The sequence below is a fragment of the Astyanax mexicanus genome, chromosome 14, assembly GCF_023375975.1.
Source record: "Astyanax mexicanus isolate ESR-SI-001 chromosome 14, AstMex3_surface, whole genome shotgun sequence".
NCBI lineage: Eukaryota > Metazoa > Chordata > Actinopteri > Characiformes > Acestrorhamphidae > Astyanax > Astyanax mexicanus.
This window is the reverse complement of record NC_064421.1, coordinates 31,633,624-31,658,433: the sequence shown is the minus strand read 5'-3', so window position 1 is coordinate 31,658,433 and position 24,810 is coordinate 31,633,624. Positions and strand designations below refer to the sequence as shown.

General features: G+C 37.6%; 2 protein-coding genes across 5 annotated transcripts in view; both read right to left on the bottom strand.

Moving 5' to 3' along the window:
- slc22a15 (solute carrier family 22 member 15) overlaps positions 1–5,878 on the bottom strand; it is a 239,121-nt gene extending 233,243 nt beyond the window's left edge. For 2 of the 3 annotated variants that reach the window (XR_007424074.1, XM_022672752.2), the window contains exons 1-4: positions 5,688–5,878; positions 2,620–2,763; positions 1,254–1,386; positions 250–414 (exon numbers count right to left, since the gene is read on the bottom strand). Coding sequence is in view for 2 of the 3 variants with exons in the window: in XM_022672752.2 (XP_022528473.1) it covers positions 250–414; positions 1,254–1,386; positions 2,620–2,763; positions 5,688–5,771 (526 nt within the window). In the remaining variant the exon portion in view is untranslated. Of the gene's footprint in view, positions 1–249; positions 415–1,253; positions 1,387–2,619; positions 2,764–5,519; positions 5,659–5,687 lie in introns of those variants that run through there. The other variant, XM_022672754.2, reaches the window with a different exon arrangement.
- Positions 5,879–7,271: 1,393 nt separating this feature from the next.
- kif11 (kinesin family member 11) lies at positions 7,272–24,301 on the bottom strand. 2 transcript variants are annotated; one of them, XM_022672756.2, is made up of 23 exons: positions 24,283–24,301; positions 21,383–21,518; positions 21,158–21,290; positions 20,711–20,808; positions 20,529–20,607; positions 18,207–18,392; positions 17,484–17,608; positions 17,234–17,324; positions 15,928–16,170; positions 15,190–15,285; positions 14,950–15,038; positions 14,770–14,857; positions 14,498–14,686; positions 13,219–13,426; positions 12,821–12,993; positions 12,077–12,202; positions 11,150–11,308; positions 10,715–10,854; positions 10,306–10,585; positions 9,887–10,109; positions 8,356–8,525; positions 8,142–8,258; positions 7,272–7,727 (listed from the first exon to the last, which is right to left on the bottom strand). In XM_022672756.2, the coding sequence occupies exons 2-23, from the start codon at positions 21,457–21,459 to the stop codon at positions 7,605–7,607; spliced, it is 3,213 nt and encodes a 1,070-aa protein (XP_022528477.2). In that variant the 5' UTR covers positions 21,460–21,518; positions 24,283–24,301; the 3' UTR covers positions 7,272–7,604. The 2 variants fall into 2 exon arrangements, with proteins under 2 accessions (XP_022528477.2, XP_022528476.2); XM_022672755.2 differs by lacking the exon at positions 24,283–24,301 and adding an exon at positions 24,134–24,276.
- Between the last annotated feature and the right edge of the window lie 509 nt (positions 24,302–24,810).

Genomic DNA, 24,810 nt, shown 5'->3' with positions numbered 1-24,810 from the left:
TGGAATTATACTTCTCCAGCCCATGCCTGGAATTACTTTTCTACAAGTACTAGACAAGTTATGTGTCGGTTAAAGTAAACTTAGGGTTCACAAAATTTAGACATACACATATAAAGTTTCCATTCTAGAGAATCTTCAACTATTTTTCACAAACAAATTTCAAACATTTTTAGCAAAAGTTTTTGTATTAGCAGCTTGCCCTGATAAATAAGTCCTGTAAAATCATAGCAAACCAACAGAAGGCACTACCTGTCAGAGCCCAGTAGGACTTCCCCACATATTCCTGAGAGAGGATGAAGCAAATCAGAGCCATCCCTCCATTCATCATCCCGACCAGCAGCCGGGACAGAGCAAATAGCTCGTAGTTGGGTGCCAACGCAGTTCCGTACGCAAACAGCAGCTCAAAAAACAACGCTGAAAAGAGAAAGAAAATAGATTTACTTATATTTCCTATATGTGCTTTTTAGTGCTTCTCATTCAATGTTTTCTTTATTTCTTTATTTAATTTATTTTCTACATTGTATATTAATATTAAAGGCATCACATAATTAAGGAAAAAGTATAGAATTTCGTAGTAAACCATTAAAAAGTGTATGTCGTCCACAATCTCCTGATCTAAACCTGATTAACTGATTGATTTGGGATGAGCTGGAGGAAAAGCAGTAGCTATTGTTCAGCACCTCCAGGAACTCCTTCAAGATGCTGAGAAAACTATTCCAGGTGACTCTACCTCATGAAGACACTGAGATTAAAATACCAAGAGTGTGCAGATCTGTCCTCAAAGATAAATGTGCTACTTAGAAGAATCTAATATATATATATATATATATATATATATATATATATATATATATATATATATATATAACATATATATATAATTTATTTAACACGTCTCTGTTTACTAAATAATTCAATCCTCGATAGGTTTAATATAGATAAATTATTATAGATAAATATTTTTTTAATTTACAATGTTAAAAAATCATAAAAAGATTTAAAAAAAAAACACACACACTAAATGTATATTACTATCAGAGCAGATTCATTATATTATATATTATATATCAAAATATTATGACCATACATAAAGGAAATAACAATACAAAAGCTCATAACAGTGCTGAATATGTACATCTTAATTAGATGAAAATTAAAGAACTGACAACACATTGACACACAACATATACTCAGTTATCTAAAATAACTCTTCTCAGGATTAGATAATGTGGGTGTTAGTGTGGAGGATTTACTGGTAAGAAATACGGGTTTCCTCCCGATTCTGTCAGAGAGTGGTCCAAAGAGTACGTTCCCGATCAGCACCCCAGCAAAAAACAGCGACCCTGCCAGACTCACTTTATACGCCTGCTGCTTCACCAGATACCACTGTAAAACAAACATAGCACACACAGACACACACACATCAGACACCAGCTCTTCAACACAGTGTGCAATTCAAAAGCCTGCATCCCTGATGATATGGATTGGGTGGTATTAGTGCCTAGCACTATATCAATGCTGAGTAGAACCGTATTTTTTTGCACTATAAGGTACATCGTATTATTAGGTGCATCAGTGAATGTCTAATTTCTGGTCTATTTTTATACATAAGGCGCATTATGCAACACTAGAAAAGAACAGGGGTGTTGCCATATTTTCCTTCTAAATCAGCAGTTCTCGCCGCTGGGGGGCAAGACCTGTAAAGCTAAGCTAAGTTAAAGTTAAAACTTTTTATTTTAAAGTCAACCAAGCGCTGAATGTTAATCTACACAGATTTCTCTTCTGAAAACTATTCATTTAGGTGACTAAAGCACTTAAGTTTATTAACAGTAACCTTAGATTTGCAAATATTATCCCATGTAGCTTGTTTTAACACGGTAAACGAAAAGACTAGAGTCCGATTTACTCACCTCTGAAGGTGAAAGAGGTGAGTAAATCGGACTCTAGTCTTTTCGTTTACCGTGTTAAAACAAACTACATGGGATAATATTAGTGCAATCAGCGCTTAGTGCAATCAGCGAGTAATGCTAATGCTGCTCCAGCAGTGCTAGCCAGGGTTAGCAGCAGGATACAGGCCAATAATACTCACCTCTAAACAGCAAAAGTGCTAATGCTTAGCTCAGTTATCAGCTTATGCTAATAATGCTCCAGTCTCCAGTGCGGGAGACATTAAACTGAAACTCCTGTATAACGCTGTACTTCAGAAGAGTAGCTTTACTGCTTCTTACAACCTGACTGATAAAATTCATACATAAGGCGCACCGGATTATAAGGCGCATTGACAGTTTTTGGGAAAATCTAAGGATTTTAAGTGTGCTTTATAGTGCGAAAAATACAGTATATAGAGGTTTTAGAACAACATATGCTCCTGACAACGTCTAAAGTGAACTCGTGGAGTAACAACGTAACATTACATTTTCAACACATCAGTAATCCTTATTGTTTCCACCTGATTCCCATCCTTTGAAAAATGTGTGATCAGATCTGACAGATACCTATTTGTAAGATTTGAAAAACACTGCATTATGTTTTTATTTCCATTTATTTAGAATTCACACTGTTGGGAATTGGAGTTTTAGTAAAATCCGGAAAAAAAATTCTAAAAAAAAACAGTTTTACCTCTGTCACAATGGAGCTGAAGTCTTCAGTGAATGCCACACTTTGGGTCAGATCACCTCCGCCCTTCTCGGTGACAGACTCTGTGTGGTACTCTGGAACGGCGCCCACCAGAACGATAAGCATGGACTGGCAGGCCATGTAGATCTATGCCACACAAACACAAGAAATTCAAGATGTTGGTAAATCATTGTAAGCAAGTCCGTACCCTCGATGTACATTTTTACAATGCAGACTAGCCTCCCATCTGTTTAAATAGGAAGCGAAGAAAATACTGGAATTTAAAGGTCGGATTACCATTTTAGAAACATCGTTTACATCCTAAAACCTCACTCAAAAAACTGTTTTGTAGTGCTTTGCTTCAATATGCACAAAAATGGGATTTTCCACAGAGACGTCATTCACAATGCAGTCAGAGGCTGGTCTCCTGCTAATAATTTCTCTGGTTATGTGCACCTTGAGAGGGTTTAAACAATAACAACACTGTTATAAAGAGCCAGAAACCATATAAGCAAGACTACTAGGGTTTAGTGAACACGTCTCCATGGTTTAAGAATAGTGTGTAATGATTTTTTTTTAAACTGGTGAGATGGACAAAACTTCCACATACCAAAAATATTTCAATAAGGACAATTGTTGTACAAATGGTGTGATTTAGCAGCAGCTAGGCCACATTTGGTTGGGTGGGTGGGTTTGGAAGGGGCAAATGTCTTGAAATAGCCTTGGTGGTGCTTCACCACTGAATGGTACCTACAACTCAACTCTGCTTGCTTTCCTGTAAAGACCTATAAATTGTGAGGAGGAACTTTTAGGAGCAGCTGTGATCTCTAGGTGTCCACGTCCCTTTTGCTGCCTCACTGGCCGTAACTGCTAAAAGCACTAATTTCAATAACTGAATTAAACCAAAGCTAAAACAAAAGCAGACAACACGTTTCCTTTAGCTTAAGTGATCTTGTGAGGAAAGGAATCTGCTTCTCCCTCAGTTTTACTTTAATCTTCCACATAGAGCTCATAATAATGAGGTTTTGGGCTTAATTTCTTTCTGTTTTGTTGGTTCAGCTCTTGGACTGCTTTAGGTACTATTCAGACCTCTCACCAAATTCATATTCATCATCTATAAAAACATTTTGACTAGTTTGCTGTATTGCTGACTGTTTCTTCTCAAATCAAGGGTATTAAAAAAGTGTATCCTGCTCTTGTTGGAGAAAGTGTCTCTACATAGAGTTAAGACATAATTAATGGCATAATTATTAATACATAAAAACAGCTTTTAATAATATCAGTATCTTATCAAGATGGTATCAGCTTGGATGTTATCGGATTGAAAAGCATTGAAGAACAGCACACAGAACTGGAGTAGAGGTGGGCAATATGACAATATTTATTTGAAAATAGTTCCATTACTGCTCTGTTTGTAGTTGCGCTGTTTGGCTTGCAAGCGCTGCATCATTACTAGGTTACCTGTATGTGGCGGAGTAATACATGGAGAACTTAGGTAACAGTGCATTACCGGCTGATAATGGCATTCATAGAACACCTCTCAGCCTGTCACATTGCAGGGTCAGAACTAACTGTAGTATTATTGTTGTTAATTTTGGACTTTCAGGGCTTTTCAGGTCCAGTGAATAACCTGGATGGTTAAAGGATAACAAAGGTCAGCAGTAAACTGTCTATGCTTCCAAGAAAAAAAATATATATATAATTATATATTGGAAGAAAAAGTGAATAAAATATTTTATAAAGGTTGGGATACGAAATAGGTCATCTGGTAAGTAGCAATGAAACTAAACTGAGCTTTAGAAAAATGTCAATTTACAAACTTTGTCTGTAGTAAAGCAGTGCTGGAACAGATGGGGTTACTGCACTCTCTACTGCAGCATTTATACACTTACACACAGCACATTCACACTTTCATCATTCATAATAACTAGAAAAGAAACACAGCGATCTCTGTAACTATTAAAAGTACTGGTCTTTTTCTTTGAGAAATTAAAGATGAAGTCAGAGATCAGTGAGTACTATGGGTGTGCCTAAAATGTATGGGTATCGCCTAAAATTTTGAATATCATGAACAATATTGTTAGAATCATGACATTCTGGATCATTGACTTCTGTTACATCTTTTTTTTTATATCTCAGTAAGCCATTTCATATTGCATGCAAAAATAAAATTCGAAATAATTTTTCTAATTCAGTGTTTTTTCATATAGCCAAATTTTTTGTTATCGTGAAATTTCCATGAAATATCGTGAGATTATTTTAGAGCCATATTATCCACCCCTAGTGAGTACTGTTTCCTACACCTTAATAAACTCTTGGAAACTGGGGAAAACTGATACAGGAAGTGTCACGTCTTGCTGACCAGAACAACAGCTCAGACTTTAGTCTTTAGCTCAGTTTAACATGATCTGAAATAAGTCTCAGTTTCAGCAGTGTGGAGAATTATTAGAGGTCCGACAGGTAAAGAAATGCAGTAATAAAGTCATTGATAAGACAAATAAAAAATAAAAAAGCAGCGTATCTGGGTCATACAGTACTGCAGCTACTGGACGACTAAACAATAGGGGGTGTTTTAAAACGTTTAACTGGTAGTATACATCACTGTACTGAGTATGGCGTAGTGTTTGATACTGAGTAATAATTATATGATAATAACCCTAGAGTTCGTATCTAATAATTTATGACTTAGTGACGGAACCTTCCATAATATAGCAGTAATTATTATATTTCATGAAAAATGTTGATAAATATCGTAATACCTAGTTAATCAAGCACATATCATGTTATTTTCTAGTCTAAAACATATACAATTACAGATTAGACTGGCTACAAAGTGCAAATGTGAGAAATCTGATGTGTTTACAAATACACAAATCCAGATCCAGATCTAAAAAAAAAATTACCTTCACCTGCCTGGGCGGCTCCACTGCACCCCGGCTACATTACAGCCGCCCGTGCAGCTGGAGCACTAACCCGGTGTGGATTTTTTTGTTTCCTGGATCTGGATCCGCAGCCTTTGGAGCAGAGCTCGCGCTGTAGCACACCGGGGCTAAAGCTAAAGCTAGCGTTACCTGCAGCAGAACCAGCACAGACATCATCCTCTTCTGGTACCGCCCGAACTCTCCTGCAGCTAGAAAAGCCTCTTCCAAATCCATACTGGAAACCGAGGCGTCCAGGGCTTAACATTTCACAGGGGTTTGGGGATTTGGAGTCCGCCGCTTCTGCCACAGAAACTCCACTGCCGTACACGTAGGTAAGCAGAGGCAGGTCACGTGGTACAGATCCGCGATTCTGATTGGTGAAGGCGAGCCCCAGCGTTTAACTCATTGTTTACTGAAGAGCTTTGGTTTAAACTGCTGGGTTTAGAGCCAGATTTAAGCCTAGTCTTAGACTGGAAAAAATCCCTATTCAAAATGCAGTGTAGCCCAAGACTAGGCGTAATCCATGTAAACAGAATGTTCTGTTTATTCTAGTGTTCATTTTTATGCTGTGAAAATTTAGTGTACATATTAATTAATTGGCATATTAGATTTGATGTCGCTGTATACATCTTCACTGTGATTTTTGCATTTGGGAACACCAAGCAGAATGGGGGAATAATTACACTTCATGATTGCATATTTTGCCGGCGTTCTGTCGAGTTGTGCTACCCTGTCAAAAAAAAAAAATATATAAAAATCAGAAGTCTCAGTAGGATATTTGGAAAACAGTTAAGGATACATTAGATGTGTGATTAGAACCTGTTTTTTTTTTTTATTTATTGCCATAATACTTTTTATGATCGACATTTACACATTTGCAAAATTCAGACAAACAAAGGCTTCCAGCTGTTTAATGATGCCAAGTGATATAGAAATGTGCTTGCTTTGTTGTAGAGGCAGAGCGAGAGAGAGAGAGAAATCACTGAAAGTTGTAGGGACTAATTAATTGATTAAAAGGGGTTCTTTAAATTAGAAATTACTATGCATGCTGGAACTGAACAAAGTAGAAGTAGACACTCAAGCGAATTCACTTTTCCCTGATCCCTTTTTTGTTTTTTGTAATGTCTAAAACAGTTTATTATAAACTACTTCAAAACACTTTAAGGCCCCACCCATACCCACACTGGTCCCTACTCAACTTTTAGTGTTGACTTATGATATAGATACTACCATTTTTATTGCCTTTGTAGAGATCAAAGTTGCAGGATAGTTTAAAACCACTAATGCATAGTTCTGAACTAAATATAGAAACCCCAGTCTCACCAGTGGACCCGGTTTCATTTCAGGTTTTTATTCAGGGAACTTACCTCTAAAAACAAACAAAAAAAAAAAGTTTCAAACCCTGAAATTGCACTGCTTTAAAATGTGGTGACTCCCCTCAGGCCAACAAGTTTGGTTGGGGTGCCAAAGAAATGTAATCTTTGGCACCCCAAAGAAAGAAATGCAAAAGGCCAATCTTTTGCTGACGTCAGACTCTTAAACTATAGAAAGTAGGATTAAATTCCACCTTGATATACACAAAGCATGTATTTAAAAATGTAGGCTACTTCCAGTGTCAAGTTACAAAAATGATAGTATAGAAAGCAAATATAAGGGCAAAGATTCTGCTCTTCTTGAGTTCAAGATCAAATCTTGACAGTGTGTCCAAAGACAAGTCATAATCCAACAAAAAGCTCACATTTCTAAATCTTAAAACTTTATTAGTTTTGATAAACCAAATTTTCTTTTTTGTTTTAAGTCACATGAACACAATCTAACAAAAACCCCAAAAGGTGACAAAGGAATGGTAAATAACACCCTGAACTTTACTGATGACATAACATTAAAAACAGTGAGAATGATTGAGGTACAAACATTAAAAAAAGCAAACAAAACAAACAAACAAACAAAACAAACAAACAAACAAACAATACAGACTTTGTTTTATATAGCTACTGAAATAAGTAAGTTAAAAGATAGACAATAGACATAGACAGTGAAGAAATGGGAGTCATGGAAGGTTCCACATCACTGATTCTGAGCTCTGAGAGGTAATCTGGATCGAGGAGACGAAACCATGCTGTCATTTTCAGCCACCTTCGAACGGTTCAGGGACTTGTTACTGGGGTTTTCCTTCTTTGCCTTTTTCTGCTGTAAGAAACAAAATAAACAAGGTCAAAGTGGATTGTGTGTGTGTGTAAAAAAAAAATTATGTATATATATAAAAAAAAAAATTATACATACATACATAAACACAGTAGCAGAGATGGAGGTAAACATGTTCAAGTGGTTTAAAGTCTGTCGAAACACTGCCCGTGTTAAAAATATTTATAATGTATGCGTTTTTTTTTTCTTAAGGCGCCAAACATGCTATATGCTTTCGTTCCAAGATCCAAAAAGATGGAGCCTCTCATTGTGACAGTTTGAGAAGGAGATTACTCGTCAGATGTTAAATAAATACATTGTAAGAATATTTAGCACTTTGTATTTTTTGTTACAATTTAGAATAATTGCAACTGACATCTGAAACATAAAACAAATGAATGAATAACTGCTTTGGCCTACCTTGAAGAAGGGAACCCTTCCCTCCTCATAACACACCAGGTTCTTGTCCTGGTCTGGAACAGACGGCTGCGAGGAGCTACTGTCGCTGGAACCGCTAACCTCATCCTCAAGGGAATCCTATGAGCAAACAAACAAATTAAAATGGCGGGTGTTTAAAATATTACCCAATGGAGTTATTTCAGTTCTGTAGAATGGGTCCACTGCTGTGATGTACCTGTTCAACTTGCTTCTCCTCCTCCTCTCCCTCGGTGAGGGCATCACACTGACTAAAAGCACTCGTTAGCTGCTCCTGCTGAGCCCTGAACTCCTCCTCCAGCTCTGTCCTGCTCCTCAGTGGGTCCAGGATACGAGGATACTTGTACTCCTTACGCTGCGGTGTTGTACCTACACAGACACATGGAAAGCTGCCTTGATTCGTTGCACCTGGTTGCTCCCGTTTTAATGAAGTGTCTCCGGGTATTAAGGTTAATCCAAGATAAGATTTCTCTCATTTACTTTAATGTTAAAGTGATCCTAGATCAACATTCCTGTTCTGAGAAGCTTCGCCAATACAGGCCCTGATCCAACTACTCAGCTGATCGCTAAGCCCGTCTGAGAAAAACTGGGTATCACACCACAATGTGCATGCCAGAGACAGGCCTACAGTGCCATGATAAATGGCAAACTACCTGCAAATAGGCACACAAGCCCTACTAGGGCTGGGTGATATATTTATATTTCTTAATCTCCATTCATTTTCATACAAGATATAAATTTACAATATAATTTACTAGTGCATCTGAAAATTTGAATCATTGAAAAGAAAAAAGAAAAAGTTTACCAATTCAGTTCAAATTGTGAAACTAATTGTATAGATGTATTACAAAGAGTGATCCATTTTAAAGCGTTTATATCGTTTGTATCAATGAAAAATTTAAATATTCTATAAGACCAAGTGGTACTTTTGGCAGTGTGGGCAGTGTGCCAAGTCCTGCTGGAAAATGAAATCCACATCTCCATAAAAGGTTGTCCGCACAGGAAAGCATGAAGTGCTGTACGATTTTACAGGAAAAACACAGTGATAAAACACAGTGGACCAACACCAACAGATGACATGGCTCTCTAAACCATCACTGAACATCAGTATAAAGAGATATGTAGCTGTAGCTGATATGTAACAGCAGGTCACCTGTTCTGAGATCATAGTGTTCATAAAAAGTAGCTGTGACACCCACCTAAACGCCCACCTCTAACCTGGACTGACCAATCAGCTCATTCGCACAAGTATGAGAATAGACCAGACAATTTTAACCCAGATTTATATTAAAAAATAAATAAATAAATAAATAAAAATTAAAAAAATTAAAAACTAACTTGCATTTTTATTAACTTATTTACCTTTTAAGCACTTTAGATGCATTTCCCCCTTAAAAGCAATCTTTGTTTTTTCCTTGATTTAAGCTACTTGAAGTGGGGGAAAAAAGTTTTTGAAGAATCTGTTAATAAATAGTGCCATTTGAATTTCCTTTCAGTTGTTGACAATATAAAATGTGGCCACCAGGCTACTCTAATACTTCATTCAGGATATAGAACTGAATGATAAGTGCCTGTGTAAAATCTGAAACATGTAGCTTTGTCTCAGAAGTGACTTTGTTTTTACTGCATGGGATATCATAGATTGCCATTCATTTAAAAAAATAAATAAAATCAATATATGCTTTTTTTTTTTAACCATATTGCTTATCCATAAGGCCTACTGTTCTCACCAGTCGGAAGGTCCTTTTGCAGCTCGTTGCTGACGAAGTTGTTGACCGTATCCATGGCCTCTGTTGCGAGAGAGGAGAGCACATCTCTGTGCTCCTGCAGGGTGACCTGATCTCGGCCAGTCTGCATCTCCACACCTTTCAGGACTTGCTCCATTTCCTGCTGCACTGGAGCAAGGCGACTTCTGCATTCTTCCACTGCAGTCTGACCACGTCTTTCAACATCCTGAAAACAGACAGAATAGTACACACTATATACAAACTGTATTGAAATGCAATTTTAAAAGTTGGGAAACATACATGTGAGAAAGTGCTGCATAAAATCTCTAGAGAGCTTAAACACCACATGCAGCTCAAGATTATGATAGATGAATTAAATTTTAACAGAAAACTAAAACCACAAGAAATAAAGCCAGAACTACCTCCAGAAGGGCCTGTACAGAAGCCTTGTTCTCCGCAATATTGGTGAGCTGTTCCTGGGCACGTTTTTCTGTTGAGTCTCTAACCGTGTGGCACCACTGCAGACCTGAATCAGCCAGTGAGTCCAGAGAGCTCTGCAGGAGCCCACAGTAACCAGAACTCTCCTCCAATGCTCTTTGTCCCTCCTCAGTCACGTCATTAATACCGCTGATCACATCATCCGTGCAGGAGATCAGACGGGAATGAACTGATGTGGTCTCGTCTTCAGCTGCCACACATTTACTGAGGAGAACCATTTTTAGAAGTTAGCTCCAATTACTCAATTCAGCTGGTGTTACACTGGAAATAAAACATGCTGGATAAATAAAGATACTCACAAGAGTCTCACTATGAATGAGCTCTGTCTCTCACCTCTGTATTGTGTTCTTCAGAGTTTCCACTGGTGCTTTCTGTGCATCAGACATTTCTTGAAGCCCCTCAAAGTCAGTCTGGGTGTTCAGAGCCAAAAGGTTCATCTGATCCTGCATGCACTTGAGGAGCTGGGAAACACGCTGTAATAAAGGAAATAATTCCAGTTAAAACTACCAAAAGCACATCATGGCCCTCCCAAGTTAAAAAACCACAAAAAAGATAGCAATAGCAGACACAATCTAAAATCCATTGCCCATTATTCATGCTCTCTCCTGCCTCAGGAACTACCACTTGCAGTCAATAGATCTATAAAGGATCATAGCGTTTAGCAAATACAACCTCAAGTGAACATTTAAACCCAAATTTAATCATTTATTAAATTATCTATTAACCTATATGTAAAAAACACACACTTTAAGTAGTTAGTAAACATACTGTTTGGTGACTGCTGCTTGCTTGGTTGATCTGCTGTTTGAGCTTTTCATGCTCATCGTGGAGGGAGCTGAGGCCCTGAACAGCCGCCTCCCTCATGCTCATCAGCGCTTCTGTATGACCACTGAAGAACGCAGTCATCTCCGCCTTCATACCCTCCATCTGAAAGAGTAGTAAAGAGCCACATAAGGTTAAGAAGAATGTTGTATTTTTATGTAATGCAAAACAAAATGCAGCTTTCACCATTTTAATTAGTTTTAACCAGGGGTGTCACTCATTTTCACCAAGGGCCACATCGGTATAATGGCTGTCCTTAAAAGGACCAGATGTAACTTATAAATATGACGAAATGTAACCAAATATGATATAAAAAAGAATGTAACTACTCCTTAAATGTAAAATGACTCTGAATGTATAACTTTTTAAAGTAAAAATTACATTTGCATGGAAAAAAATGTTTGCTTGTTAGTCATGTTATGAAATCCACAAACTCAATCAATCAAGGATTAAACTATAAATAAAAAAAAATGACAAACACGTTATAATATTAACTTGATCAAAATGTTTGACATACTAAAAAAAAAAAGAGGCTAAATTAGTAACATGTGTGACAGATGTAGCATTTCACAAAAAAAACTGACTGCAACAGTCTTGTATCAAACTAATGAGATGCTTTGATTACAATAAACATTTGTCTGGAAAATTATGGCAGCGCTTCCACATCAATGACTACACTGCCGTGTAGTGGCGGTAAGCTGTAACTGCGGGTAACAATCGGCATGCATTGTGGGAAATGTAGTTTTTGGTCAAAGCACACTTCTGACCCATTTATTTTTAGACACCAAGACCTTTCAAGCTCTCGCAGGCCACAAATAGACGTGGCAGGCCACATTTGAGTTTGACATGTATAATTTAGACCATGAAACACACCTTTGCAGCCAGAGCACTGTACTTCTGAAGAGTGTCTTTTAAACTGTCATTCATGGCTATGACAGATCTAATGCCGGGCATCGCTTGAGCAATGAGAACTTCCTCCAGGTGTGACTTATGCTGGTCCTGTCAATAGAAAAATGTTTAATTAGTATATGAACACGTGGAACTATTGAAACAAACATCCATCCTCTTTACATAAAAACACAATTTCACAAGTCATAAAATATAAAATGAAATACCTATGACAAATTGCAAGATCATTAATTTCAGGGAGAGTGTCTGTTACCCAGTTACAATCTAGATCTATTTTTGACAACGTGAATTTGGCAGTTCTTCACATTCAGTCAAAATATGACTGATCAGTGTTCCAAAATGAATTTTACTAAATGACCTTTACTGAAACTTAAAAAAAGGATTTCTCACAGCCTATAAACTTGCTATTTTGGATATACCATTTTTGAGAGAGAAATAAAATGATTTATGTAGATGGCAAACTATATTTAATATCAGACCATTGCGAGTGTGGAAACAAGTGGAAGAAGCTAAATCATTTGTTAACATAATATAACTTTGTAAAACAAATATATTGGCCTTAAATACATAAAGACCCAGCTTAAGGTTTAAAATCACCACTGTTGATCTGAAATATAGACTAAACATTAAAGCAATATTAAAGCAAAAAGTTTTCACAGCTAGCAATTCAGGAGGCAGAGTTATGGCTCAGATCCTGTAGTGGCTCACCAGAAGCTGGAGCATGGAGTCCCTGTTTTCCTGTGTAAGGTTCTCTTGCTGCAGCAGCCTGCTCTTACAGCCATCTACCCCTTTCCCAACCACCTCCTTAATGGCACTGTAGGAGCTCAACACTGAGCCTAACGATTCTTCAAACACACGGCCTGTTCCTCCCAGAAGATCCGCTGCAAAGAGAGAGTTTATTAGTGAACATGAATAAGAAAACCGGCAAAGTCTTGGACCAAATTCCAATAAAAGAGACTTTGACCTGATGGGATTCCAGCAGTAAATATTTTCCAGTAAAGAGTGACAAAGGAGGAGTTTAGCAAGCTGGATAATTTGAGCCAAAAGTGAATTTTAACTCAAGCTCTTGGAGAGAAAAAAAAAAGAAAAAAGGAATATGAACTGACCCACGGCATGGCGATAGTAGTCCAGGATGGCAGTTTGTTTGAGGCTCTGCTCCTGCAGTGCGGTGTGCATGCTGTTGCAGCTCTGCTCCATGCGCTCTGTGAAGCTGCTTTGTACAGTGCTGTTGTGCTGCTCCACGGCCCGAACACGCTGCAGTTTGGCGTGGAGGCCTCCAACGTCAGACGTGCTAGCCTCTGCTGTGCTCAGCAACTACAACAGAAATTAAAAGACAACTTAAAGCTGATGTCAGTGAGTTTTGGGATTTGAGGGATTGAGGGCCCTCTCTGGTAAGAATGGGTAATTGCATCGAGCATGAGGTAGAAGCATTTTAAACTGGGCGGGTGTGACTAAGAGCGAATGAATGCGATTCCAGGTTATGTTCAGTCAAAGAAAGAGCGCAAGAGAGAACGCGTGCTCAGTCAGAAACTGCTGAGGGAGAGGTCTTTAGAGGATGTAAGTGTTAAAACTGTATTAGTTTAAAATAGTTTTCATTCATATATTGTGATTTTTAGTTTAGGGTCAAAGCGTTTGTAATGCAAGTTAATGTAAATAAATAGCAGTGTAAAATAGTGTTTCATGTTGTAAAGCTCATTTTGTACATTTTAGATTAACTACTCACAGTGTGGAGCGCAATTACATCCAACAAACAGCTAGAAAACTCATCTTCACTAAGCAGCTGATAAAACACCAGGGTTAGGTGTAGATAGATGGTCAGTAAGACTGTAGCTGTTAATATTGTTTGCAATAATCATTTTAGTTATATAACCAAAAATATAAATATATATTTTAAAGCCAATACAATATTAATCCTGGTTTTAGTGGGTGTTCCTTTGCATGCTTTTTACTCCTTCTCGCTGAAGGTACGTATGACTTTTCTTCAGAGACACGTGCAGGCTCTCTCAGCTTGCCACGTGTGGGCGTGTCTGAAGTTTTTGAAAAACAGGAAACGTGTAGTGTGGTTTAGGCTTGGCAGACTAGACTTAATTTATTCTAAAGCTACCGTTTCATATCAACAACAAGTTAACAAATGTCTATAGTGAGCTTGGGAAGTAACAACAAAACAGTAAATGTTTTATCAGTGATCCTGAACTACAAATCTTTACCTGGTCCTTTGAAAATTGTGATGGTCTTCAATACCCAAACACATGGTTAGATCGGGGACATCCTTATTTTATATAGCCTTAGATGTGTTGCTCTTAATGAACACCATTCTAAAAGGCATTTCATTGAGGGGAAATAAATCAACAAAATCACTACTGCAGTCTTTAAGACGAAGCATACCTGGCCTGCAGTGCTGAACAGTTGCTCCTCAGTGGTCTGCAGACGACTGGTGATAAACTCCTCCTGTGTGAGCCTGTGCCTGGTTTCCTCCAGGTCCTTGTGAGCTTCTTGAAGTTGATTAGTCTTGTCCTGCAGGTCATCAGTGCACTGTTCCAGTTTCTGCTTACTGTCTGAGAACAGCTCAATCAACTACAGAGAGCAAAAAATCATTATAGATCAGTAGGTTTATTGTGAGAATGCAACTTAATAATAGAGTCATTTGAAAGCCACACCTGCTTCAGCTCCTCTTCCACTGCAGCGATCCGTTCTGTGTACTCCGTAATCTGCTCCTCCTGACCTACAATCCTACTGTTCATGCTCCTGCAACAGTCAAATTAGTGTATACATCAAGGTCTGACACCACTAGACTATTTCCAACAATTGATATTTTTAGAATAGAAAGCTGGACGTACTCATAGTTCTCAGGAGAAAGATACACCCCATGTTTGTCACGAGTGGCGGCCAAATCCCTTTTCAGACGCTCAATCTCTTCCGTATATTCCTGTACAAATTAAATATACATGTTTAAAAAACTGACCATATATAAAAAAAAAAACGACCACATAATGAATAGAAACAATCAAAATAAGTGACTTACATTATTTGGATAGAACACTTCTAATAGATAAATGTAACGGTTAGCTAAAACTCACCTTGATTAGAGTTCTCTTGGTAAGTTTCTGGTTTACTTCAGGTTTGTTCATGATGTTCTTTGCCCTGTTTGCATAATCCAGAGTACTAAGAGTCTCCTGTATTGGAAAAAGTGAGATTTTACTTTAAAAACTTCTGGCACACTTTTGGCAAGTTAAAGTTTTCCATTGAAAAATGTTCAATAAAATGTTCCTAGATGTGTTTTCTAGCAGAGGTGTACTTTTCTTTACATTTATGAGATAATAACCTAATCATTGGTTAAAAAAAAAAGAAAAACGAGCATCTCCATTTGTCAATTTTTAGTTCACTACATAATTTGAACAGACAAACTGTCCCTTACACAGTTAATTTCTTGATGAACGGACCAATAGAAATACTTCAAAATGACCTGAAAAACTCTTAACATTGACTGCTATTGAAAGTTTAGAAGTTTCTGTCCTGTAAAGTTGTTTTGAAACTACTTGTTTCTCACTGGACAGTGACTGTCATGTGTGTATATCATTTGTGTGAAATTCTGTAAAATTACTCCCAACACCTCGGTAATAAATGTGCACAGAACTGGTTGTTTAAAGCGTGCTTTGTATTTACGACCGTGTGTAAAAGTTCATCTACAGTTATTACAAACTGTAGCAAACATACCCACTCTTGCAGAATGCTGCTTTAGACACTTCTACACGCATGCCAGAAGTTTCCAAAATCTAAAACTTGAGTGCATGATTGTCCAAAATTGGAAAACCCACCTCCAGATTGATGGAGGCCGGAGAGACTGTAGCAATGATTGATGTTTTGGTGCGGCCGCCCAGCGAGTCCTGCAGGATTCGGGTGAGTTTGGACTCTCTGTAGGGGACGTGGGGTCCACGCTCCACAAGAGCCGTAATGACTCTGCCCAGGGTCAACAGAGACTGGTTTATGTTGCCAGCCTCACGAGCACGCTTATCTACCGCTCCAGAACGGCCGATGTTCTCACTGCCAGCAAGATCCACCTGGTGAAAGAGAGAAGAGAGGAGGAAGAGAAATGATCAACATTGAGGAGCAACAGTTGTACAACAGTATGCAAAAAAAGGAATTCTTCAAAAGGTTCTTCACCAAAGGCAGAACAGTAAAGAATTATGAGCACTAACAATAATTTTGTATGCTTTACTTGGACTAGTGTTTATCGCACTGTGGAAAACCTTTGTAAAAGGGTTTAATAACACCAAAAAAAAAGATTCTGTTACAAGTTAAAATCTATTTAGTTTTAGTATTATAAACAATTCATCAATCTGTATTTTTGCACTAACCCAAACTGCACAAAAACATTCATACTTGTGTTTTTCACGTGTTTAAATATTATTTTCATGATTCCTCTACACTTAAGCAAGCAAATGCTTGTGTTGAGCGTTACGCAACAAGGGAGCGTCTAAGAGTCCTCTGAGCACTAGCAGATGATGTCGTTCATTTTGAGTGGAAGAAACACCTCACAAAGTAATCCACTACAAGTCTTTTGCTGTAGGAATCTGTAGTTAAAGTTGCTCATTTATGCAAATCCAATATCGTCGCTGTCCAATGAAACACTTACCTACAAAACAGCAACTTTACAGGAAAGAGAAAAAACCTTGTAAATTTTCAATGGAAGTCAATGTAAAAAGAGTTTGTTTCAGGTCATTTTGAAGAGTTTCTATTGGTCCGTTCATCAAGACATTTTGGCACAGAGTAAGAAACAGTTTCTCTGTTCAAATTATGTTGTAAACTTAAAACCGACAAAAATGGAGATATGTTTTTCTAGATCTAGTGTTTTTCATAGGACAGCAGTTTGTTATTTACATTTTCACTTTTTATTGCATTAGTGATAAGCAAGTTTGTGCTACTGTGTTTGGAACCAAAAAAATAATTACAGTGCAGCACTAGCCAATATCGAAACAAAGTTCTGAATAATCTAGTAAATACAGCTAGCAAGATTAAAAACTTTAATAAATCATTGCCACAATTAAAGAACTGCTGCAATTTAGCCCTTGCAGAGCAAAGCATAACCAATACATTAAAAATACAAACAAAAAAAGGATTTACCAGGTTTAGTTTGCCAATCTTGACAAGTTCCTCTCCATCCAGGGTAATCTCCTTCATGTGAATAGTGACTGAGAACACAGAGTGGGAACGACTGTCCAGGAAAGATAGAAAGACATAAAGACTTTTACTAATATGCAGCAACACAAGCAATATATAAAATACAAATATCTTTCTGGAATAAACCATTGGAGGACAGAGGGGAAGCCAAAGCTGGATATGGTCATGCCAAAAACAGCATACACTTTCCTACCTGGAATAGGCATTCATTAGCGTGGATGCAGTTTTCCTCTTGGCAGCTCCTCTCTCCAGGATCTGATACACCTCGTTCTTGTTGTGTACAGTGACCTCCTCCAAGCCTTTAACAATTACACCTCTCTGACAGAAACCAGGATAACAGCCCAATTTGAAAATTTGCACAAATACAAAATTACTTTGGAAACCCCAGAGCTTGAAAATACGATCATATTACCCCTATTCCTTCATAGCTACACTGGCTTCCTGTTAATGTTGTATTATAAAAGGATTATAAAATGACTCCTTTGACATACAAATCTCTCAATGGTCTGGCCCCACATTACCTGGAGGAACTTCTTACATCTTCAAAAAAAATTTTTTTTTTTTTTTTGTTTTCATAAACCCTTGTTAATAGTGTTTGCAAAATCTCTATTTGAAGGCTCATGTAACCCCTATTTTCAGCGAAAATCAGGACACCTAAGTGGTATGGGCATGTAAAATATGCTCAGAACAGTTTAATTGTGACAAATATTCTTACAATAGTTACGAAAGGAAGGCTTATTGTCCAACAAATTAGGGACAATAATGCTGACGCTTAAGCTGAAAAAGCATTTTTTTTTCTTTCAAAAACTACAGTTGTTAACAGCTTATACTAAAACATTAATCAGTCGATACATGTTCTCTCTCTCCCTCTCCCTAAACATCTTTTGTATCATGGACTGTTTAGGAAACCACGCACCTTGTTTCTGGGGTCGTCAAACAGCTGCAGTCGCTCTGTGACGTCAGGAGAAGGGCTGAGCAAATCAAAGAGTTCCTCATTATAGATCTCCAGCAGAGAAACCTTCACTGAGAACTCTGTGCCATTACTCGCCAGCTTCTCAAAGATCTGGTGAAGTGTGCGAGGAATGATACCAGCAAGAGGATCCTGTAGGTGAAAGGAGTAAAATGCGAAGCATCAGCCAGATGCTCAGCCTCCTTTGCTGTCAATTTGACCCAATTCAGTTTTTAATTGGAGGTTAAAACTGCTGCTGTCAAACTGACCCCAATAATAAAAGTTAATAAAAAGTAAATAAAAGTAAATTAGAAGGTAACAGCATAGTTAAAACGGCAGACATTGCATTGGTTTAACTTGGTCATTGCGCAGAACAAGAAGAAGAAGAAAAAGAAGAAGAAATGTGGCATAAATAAGAGTACACTTTACAATCAATGATTATGCTAAATAAAAGTTATAGGTCACTATACATAGATGGATTGTACATATACACAGTGGATTGCTATACAGGTGCTGGTCAACGAATTAGAATAATTTGAAATAGTGCAATCATGAAATTCTTTGAATGCATTTTTTGTGCAGAAATCAAATCAGGTGTTCACCGCACCTGTCCTACTCGTTAGACTAATCACAGAACTCGTTACCTGGAAAAAATTTGCTCAGCTGAGCTTTCCAAAAGGCCCATTTAGGCCATTTAACTGTGACACTGTTGTTTTATTGAATTAGAATAATGGAGAAACCGTTTCATTGAATTAGAATAAATGCTCGATTTTTTGTTTTCTGTGAAGAGTGTTCACTGTGCAGTATAAAGTCAGGGTTGAGTAGAATTTCTAAGTTGTAAAATCAATCATGGGTAAGCAGCGCGACCTCTCAACCGGAATAGTGGCTCAAATTCAAGCCCTTCGCCAACAAGGCTTGACCCAAACTAAAATGGCTGAGCAGCTCGGCATCAGCCAGTCTTCCGTCTGCAAAGCTCTCAAGAAAAACTGCAGCAAGCGCACAAACTGTTCCGGCGTCCGAAAAACTTCTGCTCGCGACAACAAGCAGCTGAGAAAGATCGCAGTCAGCAACCGGTTCAAGTCCACTTCCGAGCTCACCGACTTGTGGAACAAGCAGACCGGCACTGACGTCTCCAGATCAACCACTTACCGTCGTCTGCGCGAACTCGGCTTCAAATCTCGCGTTCCAGCAGTAAAACCGATGCTGAACAAGAAACAAATGGAGAAACGGCTGAAGTGGGCCAAAGAACACGGCGAGTGGACTGCTGAAGACCGGCAGAAAGTGGTCTTCAGTGACGAATCACGCTTCTGCATCTCCTTCGGTGACCAAGGTCCTCGTGTCTGGCGTCGTGGTGGCGAAACCTACAACCACGAGTGCGTGAAAAGATCCGTCAAGTTTCCCCAGAGCGTTATGGTCTGGGGATGCATGTCCGCTCGAGGTGTAGGGAAACTCTGCTTCCTCAAGAAGACTGTCAATGCTGCCGTATATCAAGATGTTCTGGAAACGTTCCTGATTCCGACTGTTGAGGAACAGTTCGGCGAAGAAGACTTCATATTTCAACAGGATTTTGCACCGGCTCATGCGGCAAAGTCGACCAAAGATTGGTTCACTAAAAAACAGCTTGAAGTTTTGGCATGGCCGGCCAACTCGCCTGACCTCAATGTCATTGAAAACCTTTGGGCCATCGTCAAGCGGAAAATTCGCGACAGAAAGCCTACTACGCTGGACCAACTGAAGCAGAACATCGCCACTGCCTGGGAAGCTGTGAGTGCAGAAACTTGCGACAAGCTGGTCAAATCGATGCCGCGGAGACTTCAGGCAGTCATTCAAGCCAAGGGGGCAGCCACAAAATACTGAGAAAGTGATGATTGTAATTATAATAAAAATTATTCTAATTCAATGAAACGGTTTCTCCATTATTCTAATTCAATAAAACAACAGTGTCACAGTTAAATGGCCTAAATGGGCCTTTTGGAAAGCTCAGCTGAGCAATTTTTTTTCCAGGTAACGAGTTCTGTGATTAATCTAACGAGTAGGACAGGTGCGGTGAACACCTGATTTGCTTTCTGCACAAAAAATGCATTCAAAGAATTTCATGATTGCACTATTTCAAATTATTTTAATTCGTTGACCAGCACCTGTACAGATAAAGATGCACATGTAAATGTGGATATAGACATGGACAAATTTACTAACCTGCGTAAAAATCTAAACTAGCACACAGAACAAATATGAAGTGTATATATAGTGCTTAGTGTATTGTGCATGTCTGTGCATTTCTAACCATACCTCCTCCCATGTAAACTCCTCATTGGGTGATCTCTCGCCCTCCATTGTGAAGGTTTTCCCTGTGCCAGTCTGTCCATACCTTTAAAGATGATAAAAATAAAGCAGCTTAAAAAATAGTATGCAAATAAAATATTCAACACATGAAGATAAGAGCTTAAAAGAACCGCTTAAAAAGTACTCACGCGAAAACTGTGCAGTTATATCCCAGGATGACCTCATCTAAAATGGGGCACACCACACTCCGGTACACCTCGATCTGTTTTGCAGAGGGACCGAAGACCTGCACATTGGAAAACATGAATTAAAATACCAAAAAGGCACCGAGAGGGGAGAGTGGGAGGTGTTTTGTCATTTTACATTAAAATTGTGTTCCTGGTCCAGTTTCACTCAAAAAGCAAAAGATAAATAAAGATGAAATAAAATATAACCAAAATAATATATCAAAAATCATAAATACAAAATATAAATGATTAGGAAAGTACCAGCAACTTGAAGTTCAAAGTGCAAGGGGGGGGGGGGGGGGGGGGGGTTGGGGACTGACTATAAATTTAAAACTATACTGAACCCTAATTAGAACAAGAGTAAACATGCAGAGTCTAAGCAAAGAGACAAGTAGTTAAAGCACTCACCATGTCGAAGGTGTACGTTTTCCTCGACGTCTTGTCAGTGACTCCTCCAGTTCGGACAAGCACCTCTTTTCTGGTCTGGTCACACTCGATCACTCCATGTGAATTGGACTTGCGCTCCACTGCATTGAAGGGCCTGAGAGAGTCCAGTTTAAACAGATGACTACTGATTCTAATACAACATTACCGTGAACATGAACACATTAAACCATTACACTTAACATTTACCTGCACCGGACAACAACTTGGATGTTCCGACCCTTTTCATCCTTTTTGGCAGACAGTGCGCCACTGTTTGAAGACATTGTCAGAGATTGTCTTCTGGTTGGACCCAGAGCTGCGGTAGTCTCTAACCAATGTCTTACTGTTAAATTAAGAGTAAATAGAGTAAAGATTAGACGATGAAACAATGTATTAAGTTCCATTAAATCATCTCTATTTATAGACATCCACAGCAGTCTAATCAATTAATGCAAATAGTTCTGCAAAAAGTTATGGCTGGATGCTGTTGGTTTAGTGGGGGGGAAAGGGGGAGGGGGGGGAAGACATCATTTGTTGGTAATTGGTGTAGCACAGTAACACCTTTGCTCTCCATGACAAACTAGGGTATAATTTCCTTATCAAGCAAGCATACCACATAAAATTAACAGGACATTGGGAAGACTTCCAACAACATACTCACGTACCTACTAGGAGTGGGCAATATTATATCGTATACAATATATTGTGACACAGAAACAGACATAGATATTAAAAATCCATATCGTGATAATAGGGCTGTTCTGTCTTAAAAGTAGTCTATTATTTACTGTGAAGCTTTAGGTGTATTTATTGTATAATTGTTTTAGTTTGCAGTTTATATGCATGCACTAAATATTCTGCATTATTATTTGCTGCATTATATTATTTTCTGCTATATTATTTATTTTGCCACATTATGATTATACTTTTATACTATTATACTATATTTCTGAAATGAATAAATAATTTTAGTTTTCCTATATTGCCAAGTATATCATTATCGCAAAAATAGCCTGAAATATCGTGATATTATTTTAGAGCCATATCGCCCACCCCATGTACCTACCACATAATATTTAAAACATACGGATCTCTGGACAAAGGCAACAGACAAATAGCATAAAGGTAAATGTAATGTGATTACTTGCAAACATTTTAATGCAAAAATCTATTACATTACATAATGTTTTAATGCTGCAATAGCCAATGTATTCTTATTATTATAAGAATTATAAACAACAGTTAGAAAAGCAGATGGTTTATAATGACAAATAAATAGGTCATATCAATCATTCAACATATGGCCAGATTGCCATTTTACTTGTCTTGATATCATCAATTATGCTTTTCTTAGAACGGAAAGCCCATTAACTTAATCTGATCTGGTCTAAATGGCTAGTTTATATAAGACCACAGTGACCAGATTTCTTGTAGACCCTATAACCTCTGACTTGGATCTTTCCTTTTCTCCACTTTGCATTATAGAAATTTCCCCGCTTTTAATGTAAATAGTTCTTGGCCTTAAAATAAATAAGTAAATAGATAACAATAAACAAAATGGCGATTTACATCCTGAGAAAGTCAGAAATTACACTGTTAAATTGTAAAAGGGAATATTCTCCCAATACTGAATCCAACTTGAAACAAAAATTGTATTAGCATTTCTAATTTATTTTATGTAACATCATTAAAACAGCTGTCGGAGCTGTATGGACATTGTGAGCATAAAAGTTTTTGTAGTATCCGACTTCTCCAATAAAAAAAAAAGGAAAGCCTATTAACATCAGTTTTAAAAGGTTAAACTAATTTAGCTAGGATATTTAAAAACTCTTATACATTTCCAATGTCTCAATTTTCTTAATAATTAAAATGCCCAGTCCTTTAAACTAAGTATTTATAGTATTTAGTCACATTGTCTTGCTATTTGTATAATAGTGACATTTAACAGTACTCGAACACATAATTCATAACTATTATTTTTACCACAATACATCTTCCAGTCAAAAAGAGCTATTGTGATAGGCCTGTTTTTAACACCAGCAAGTTACAGTACTAGTACCTAAACTATGGTAGCTTTAACTGAAATGTTTAGCACCTAGAAGGCAAAACAAGCTTCAGTTGCTAATAAATACGTAGTTAGCGTAAATACTGGCTAAAAATGCATTAAAGCAGAACATTAAAAAACAATACAGTAGCCAGTTATATTGTTTTCTATACAACAAAATGCTGTTAAGAATGGAAAAAAAAACACTGAAAATTAGCTTAGCTATGTAAGCTAACTAAGTTTATTCTTTTTAACATAAAAAGAAAAGCAATTGCTGCAGGGTAACTTACACATAACTGAAGACCCATTTAATGAGAGTTTAACCCCTTAACAGGCCAGCAATTTTGTCAATTTTCGGTCTGATATTACACACATAAATCTTGAAGATTTCTAATCAAACATTCCATAAATAAGGTTTCATGTTTAATAATAAACGTTACGTTTTAATGCAAAGAAAATGGGTTTTGTGTAATCTTGCTACACTTGTAAGTTAACTTAGCCTGTAACGTTATACGTTCCAAGTTAAAACCACGTACTAAAAAATAAATATTTATGGAAAAGTGGTTTTATTTAGTCACATTTTTTGTTTCCATATATTTTTATTATAATTCCTTTTTTCTTGGGTGTATTAACGTAAGATAGCTAACTTACATACTTAAATGTTAACTACTAAAATGTAAACGATAGCAAATTAAAAAGAACATTACTTTTACCCATATTACTTTTAACTAGAATTTAAAACATTTGTCCTAATCACCCATGTGACCGTAACTTTGAAAATGCTATCCAAATATCTAGATATCTACAGGAAGCACTTTCTAGTACGGTGCTTTATTTTTTTCAATAAGTTCTTTATCTAGAACTAACTCTAGAAAACTAACGATAAAGGAAAAAAATGAACCGGATAGACCTACGTGCTGCTGAAGCAGCGTCAGTCCGTTTTTCTCAGAGTTGAAGTCGGAGTTTGTTGTACTTCCCTCGCCGATGTGGGTTTTTTTTCTTGTCGCTACCCTCCCAGAGTCTAATGTCTCTTAATGCAAGCGCCGAACCGACGGTTACTCACTTTAAATGTGGCGCTGCCGCAAATCCGCCAATCAGCGGCCAGAGATTGTCTTGCCTTCCTGTTGCTGGCAGCAGCAGCAGCCAAAAGGACCTGGCTGCAGGAGGAAAGGGAGAAACAGTTAGCTACCAAAACGATTTTTTTTTTTTTTCAAAATAAAAGTCCCTCTAAAAAGATTATTACGCTTCGCATGTATATTTATCTCCGAATCGATTCATGTTTTATTTATTCAAAAATATATTTATATTTTATAATAAACTCAGATATTAGCACGCTCGGTTTATGGAGAGCCTAGATGAATGGAGCTAAACGGCTTAAAATACAAATTAAAAATTGCTAGCTAACTATCCACTGGGCCATGACATAACTCTAATGTTGAACGTATTGTGCTTAAAAGCAAAAAAAAAAAACCTTACCGCTGTGTTTCAACTTTTCTACAGTAAACAGGATTAGGCAGTAGAAACGCTAGTGTATTAGTGCTACTGTGAGCTGAATGGTTGGTGGGCTGATGCTGGAGATACAGACAGATCA